Below are 6,000 nucleotides of genomic sequence, written 5' to 3' on the forward strand. Positions count from 1 at the left end.
ACTTTATTAGGTACATCTGTTCAATCGCTTGTTAACACAAATAACTAATTAGCCAATCACATGGCAGCAACTCAGTGCATTTAGACATCTAGATGTGGTGAAGACGACTCACTGAAGTTCTAACTGAGCATCAGAATGGGGAAGAAAGAGGATTTAATTGACTTTGAATGTGACATGGTTGTTGGTACCAGATGGGCTGATCTGAGTATTTCACACACTGCTGATCTACTGGGATTTTCACCCACAACCATCTCTAGAGTTTACAGAGAATGATCCAAAAAGAGAAGATATCCAGTGGGCAGCACTTGTTTGGACAAAATGTCTTGTTGATGTCAGAGGTCAGAGGATAATGGACAGACTGGTTGAATGGGCGACTGTGTGAAGTTATCATGTCAGTATGAACCAACATCTCTGAGGAATGTTATTTACACCTTGTTGGATCTTTGGCATGAAGAATTAAGGCAGTTCTGACGGTAAAGGGAGGTTGTTACCCAATACTAGCAAGGTGTGCCTAATAAAGTGGCCGGTGAGTGTACATACTGTGCACAAAAAATGGCAGTAAGTCCTAACACTTCATTATCAAGCCCTTAGGACAAAGAAATGTAATTGAGGCTTGATGTTTTCTAGCATAATATGAACTTTATTACAAATAACTATAACTATAACCAACCTTTACTTAGAATGTCACTGATTGACATTGAATATCAGCTGTTTGCTGTGCCTCTGTCTGTTGCAGATAATTTGGCCAAGACGTTAATGTCGCCGGGGAGCTCTCTGCCTGAAAAACTACGTAATGGCACCAATTCCAAATGTTTTCTGCACTGTTTATTTAGACAAGCAAAATATTCCTTAGTGGCAAAACAGTTCAGATACTGATATGTTTGTGAAAAGATTCATATCAGCCTGTATTATTGGCCAACCGGCTCAAGTGTGAACCGGCTCAAGTGTGAACCCAATATATTCCATATCTGGTGTGTGGTCAACTTTATTTCATTTTAAAGAGACATTGGGATGGAGAGCCAACGTATGGACCGCCTGTTGGCATCCATGAATGACATTTAATTCATCTCGGTACAAGCATCAGCATCTAACCAGCTGTACCATCCTACAACATAGTGCTATTTACTACAGCAATACTGATGAGCGCAGATAGTTTACCACCACTGATAAATCAGAAAACAGGAGACGGTGCCTTCAATGTAATGGCAGTAATTCATATTCATTAAAATGAGCATACACAGAAAATACATCACAAAGAGGTGACTTCCCCTTCCCCACCGCTGTAATTTTAAGAGACACATTAACTGCATTATTCATTGTCTTCATGGCTTACTGATAATGAAAAATAACAGCAATGAAACAGTTTAGAATGGCCAACATAAAACGCACAACACAAGAGCACTTGCATGTTTCTGAAACACATAAATAATCATTTGCTGCAAATGACGCGTCTTTCAAGCTCATGACAGTTTTGCAGCAGTTTGCAGGTGAAGCCACTTGCAAGTCAGTACTCACCTCAGTAATCACAATGTGTGTGTGTCTATATGTACCGTGCTCCTGGAAAGAATTCACAGCGCTTCACTTTTCCAACTGCGTTGTTATTCTGAAATGGTTAAAATTCATTTTTTTTAAAACAAAGTTCTACACAGTACCCCCTAATGACAATGTGAAGAAGAAAAAACTTGGGATAATGTGGAAAAGACAAATAAAAAGAAAAGAGCAACTACTTGAACTACAATGTTTTACAAATGATATGATTGTATCAGAGTTCTAAAATGTATGATTTCATTTAGTCAGTTAAACATTCATGTGTGTTGACAAGAAGCAGTTTGCTCCTGAGTTCTTTGTGCCTCATACAATAACTTGAATTTGCCCGTTAGCTTATGTTTACTAACATGGCGTTTGCATTATAAATGATTAATGTGTGGATTAATTTAATTTTTGCTACTTATTGCATGAAGTGAATGGCGAGTTCTATAATATTATTTTTTATTTATTATTATCAGTTGTCTCAAATGTTCTACTATTAAAGATCTTGAAATGAAAAATAAGGTGATTGTAAACTGGATTAAAAATCCTGCAGTGTTAAACATTGCCTGTCTCTACAAGTCCAACGTTAGCCTATTAGTATCACGTAATGTGACACCTGCTAGCATTACATTAGCAGGTTTTCAAGCTAACATTAGCCCCTTAGCATCGCCCTTATGTGACAAGAGTGACGTTTTCAAGATAGGTGAATTGTTAAATCCATCGTTAATCACTGATTTAAGGCATTCCTCTGACTCAGGTCCTCAACCACCATAACTATGTTTTTTTAAGCTCACTCTAGCGCCTTGGCGTAGCACCTAATGCCAAGCTAGCACCAAGCCAATTGTATGACATATTATATACATATAGACTGTAACTTACTAAAATAAGGAAAGAGAACTGCAACACAATGACAGCATTAACAATTATGAAATGCAACTGCATTATATTTAGAAAATTTAGAAACACCTTGGAGCATCTTTCTCAATATTTTCCCAATAATTGTTGTAAGGAAAGACTAATGATTCAACAGATTATAACCAAATTTATTAGCGGTGATCAAAGTATATTTTATTTATCAAACCTACTAATATAGTTAGTTTTGCAAACTGGGAGATTTATATACTTCATCATTTAACAATAAATTTACTACAAATATTTATTTTAAATATTTTGATTTGGGGAAGTGATGAAGCTAGATGAGAGTGGATTTATCCATAGAGACTGTGCGAGCTAAGTAGGATGTCATTCCTCTGCACATCACCCATTCACTGGAAGTAAAGATGAACGGTTAAATTCAAAGTTTGGCTTTTACAAACACATTTCTCATCAGGTGACTTTGTTTTAATGACAACAACAATAATAGTAATAAAAGTAATAGTAATAATAATAACAATAATAATAAACACACAACAACAATAATAATAGTATGAATGTGATTTGATACCCCTGGTGCAAAGTCTTATTGGCATTAGTTTCCAGTATGAAAATCAGGGCCACTTGGAATTAGCCGAGACGTGCACGGGGGATGACAGACGTGCCGCTATAGGGGTTGATGCCTTTTCAGAACATAAGTCCCATTTATCCTAAATTAGGATGGAGGCGGCACTGCTTCCCTTGATGTTCCACTTGGTGGGGGCTTGGATGGAGTGCAGAAGGGGTAGACGTGCAGATTGCGTGAGTACAAACAGATGTTCGAGGCTCATCTTTTGAGGCGGGTGATGAAACGTAGCCACAGCAAGAATCTTGGACATCCTGCTGTTGCTAGTTGACACAGTGACACGAGCAGGAATGCAGATGTCACTTTAATGGTGTTGCATGTAGACTTCATCAAGGAAAGGCGTTCGATGAAGCAGTTTGTCTGAACTCACTGTAGTACTGCATTAGTGGAACACAGAATATGATGGTTAAAACAATCTTAAAATCATTTTTGTATTATTGTAAGTACATATGAGAATGATTCAGGCTGATGGGCTTATTAAATATTTCAGCGGATGTCTGCAGATTCTAAACAAGAACATAAAATCATGTTATGCCAAATTTCATGAATTAAAGTTGTGAATACAACTGTATCAGGTTTCACACTGAAAGCTGTGTATCCACTTGCAATATCTTTCTCACATTGCATAAGAATAAATGGTGATGTCATATGTACTTTTCATCCCAGGTCTGACTGTATCCTCTTCTACAGCTCAGAAGTAGAAAAAAGTTGAATACTACGGCACTGAACACTGCTGCAAACAAAGCAACAATGTAGGAAATAATTTTGTGTACTGTAACCAAGAAACACAAATTTTGTGGCTTCCCAGCAACCAAATAATGTTGATCTAACGTTGATCTATGTTGACATCTGACGTCGAATCAACATAGTAAATATGCTGGACTTAAAAAAATGGATACAGAGATTAGATGAACACAGATATTACTGTAGACATTCAATATAATATTCAAACTTATTATGATAAATGTTAAAATCAACAAGTAACACATCTGCTGCTTTGTGTCAGTGAATAAATACACTTCCTGTGGCTTCCTGAGGGGAAATTAAAATAGTACAAAATACAGTTTTATTACGTTGTAACAATATTGTATTCTGACGTTGCCACAACATCGGGAGATTGATGTTGTGTGATATTGACATATGTTGATTGGTATCACAACATATTACTAAAAGCCAGTGTGATAGAATGTGGAAAACTCTTCAGCAAATGTAAAATCTTTACTTTTTTCTTTGGAAGTGGGCTTTACATCTTTTAACATATTCTTGATTTGGCTTCATGAGCAAAGATTTATTAAGAAGGGAGTCCATGTCGACTGCAGCCCCGCTCATGGCTGACGAAGCCAATCCCTGAACAGGCAGGATCGGGTGCAGTAGTGGCATTTAAAGGTCTGATCAGGGTTTGGATTCTCTAGGGCAGCACCAACCCTGCTTTTTCTTTGCCGACATTTTCTCTTTAGAGCTTCACGGTGTATGATTTCAACATTTCTGACAGTTGTGTAGACTGTATGACACCAGCTGTCCCACTCAGCAGCGATGGTTGACAGCTGATGGGGGACGGTTGTTGCAGGACTTGAGTGCGTCTTGAGGTAATCCTTGTAGCCTTCCTTTGGCACTCCTCCTGTCACAATGGCCAGTTGACAGTTCACCATACATGACGATCTTGAAAAGGCGATGTTCCTCCCTCTTAGTCACACACCCAGTCCAAGGAACTGGTATTTCAGGAGCACGGCTTCAATGCTACGAACCTCTGCCTGTTCGAGGACCTTGACATGTGTGACAAAGTCATTCCAGGGATGTTAAGGATGGTCGAAGGCAGTGCTGATTGAAACGTTTGAGGATGTGATCCGGGCCAGATAACTTGCAGAATGACCATAACATCAAATAAAGAAGACAGTCATTGAAGGCTGCTTGTTGCTAATTGGTTTCCTTGCTGGTCCCTTGTAATGGTAGCTGGTAGCACAGTAGATAGGAACTGGGCTATCAAGCTCTAGATCAGGATTTGAGTCCTGGTCATGCTTCTTATCTGTACCCTTGCACAAAACATTTCACCTGCATTGTCCCAGTCCACTGAACTGCAACAGGGAACAGGGAGGTGATGGTCTAGTGGTTAAAGTGTTGGGTTTGAGTCCAGAAGATCATGGGTTCAAATCCCCACCTGACTGGAAAATCACTAAGGGCCCTTGGGCAAGGTCTATAATCCCCTATTGCTCCCGGTGTGTAGTGAGCGCCTTGTATGGCAGCGCCCTGACATCGGGGTGAATGTGAGGCATAATTGTAAAGCGCTTTGAGCATCTGATGCAGATGGAAAACTGCTATATAAATGCAGTCCAAACAAAAAACTGACCTCAGCTGTGGAAGTAACCTTTGATGGACCCATGTATCCAAGAGGAGTCGTAGACTCATCTGGCACCAGTTAGGCCTCAAGGCATATCTAGGACTTACTTCTAGCTCGGTCTATCTATAGATATATATCAGTGCCACAATTTGAACACATTTCAATATTTTTTCCTCACATTTGCAGCTGTTTTCCTTGATGTTTTCATTAGTTTTGTGACATTTTATTCTTGTTCCATCAGGAATATGATGACGGCTATGGAGCTGCTTATGATGGCCAGGAATATGAATCATATGACAACAGCTACAGCAATCAAGGACAAAAGTAAGTCATGATTTTTTATCTTGTCAATGGTTTTTTTTTTAAGAAACTGAAACCAGCCTCTTGAGTCACTGTTGTTGAAGTTGGCAACACCCAGTGAAATGAATACAAGCAATGATAACAACAGAAACATTATATATGTCCAGTTGCATTTATCACTCTGAGTGTAAAATACAAACATCACATGAAGACAGCAGGGCTGCAGGTTAATGCAGGTCGGCTATTTTTTGCTGGGCAAAAGTCTGAGAAAAACAAGGTCATTTGGCTGCAGAACGAGTGGATTCAGTAGTGAGAGCTGTTTCCATTCTCAGATGGA

The 6,000-nt window shown here is 38.9% G+C and overlaps 1 protein-coding gene across 1 annotated transcript in view; it reads left to right on the forward strand.

Moving 5' to 3' along the window:
- The window catches only part of khdrbs3 (KH domain containing, RNA binding, signal transduction associated 3), a 216,221-nt gene extending 210,529 nt beyond the window's left edge, over positions 1-5,692 (forward strand). The window contains exon 7 of the mRNA XM_034160909.1: positions 5,605-5,692. Within this exon, the coding sequence (XP_034016800.1) occupies positions 5,605-5,691 (87 nt within the window). The 3' untranslated portion in view covers position 5,692. The remainder of the gene's footprint in view (positions 1-5,604) is intronic.
- Positions 5,693-6,000: the final 308 nt, after the last annotated feature.

This window comes from Thalassophryne amazonica, chromosome 20 (assembly GCF_902500255.1).
Source record: "Thalassophryne amazonica chromosome 20, fThaAma1.1, whole genome shotgun sequence".
In the NCBI taxonomy this organism is placed as follows: Eukaryota; Metazoa; Chordata; class Actinopteri; order Batrachoidiformes; family Batrachoididae; genus Thalassophryne; species Thalassophryne amazonica.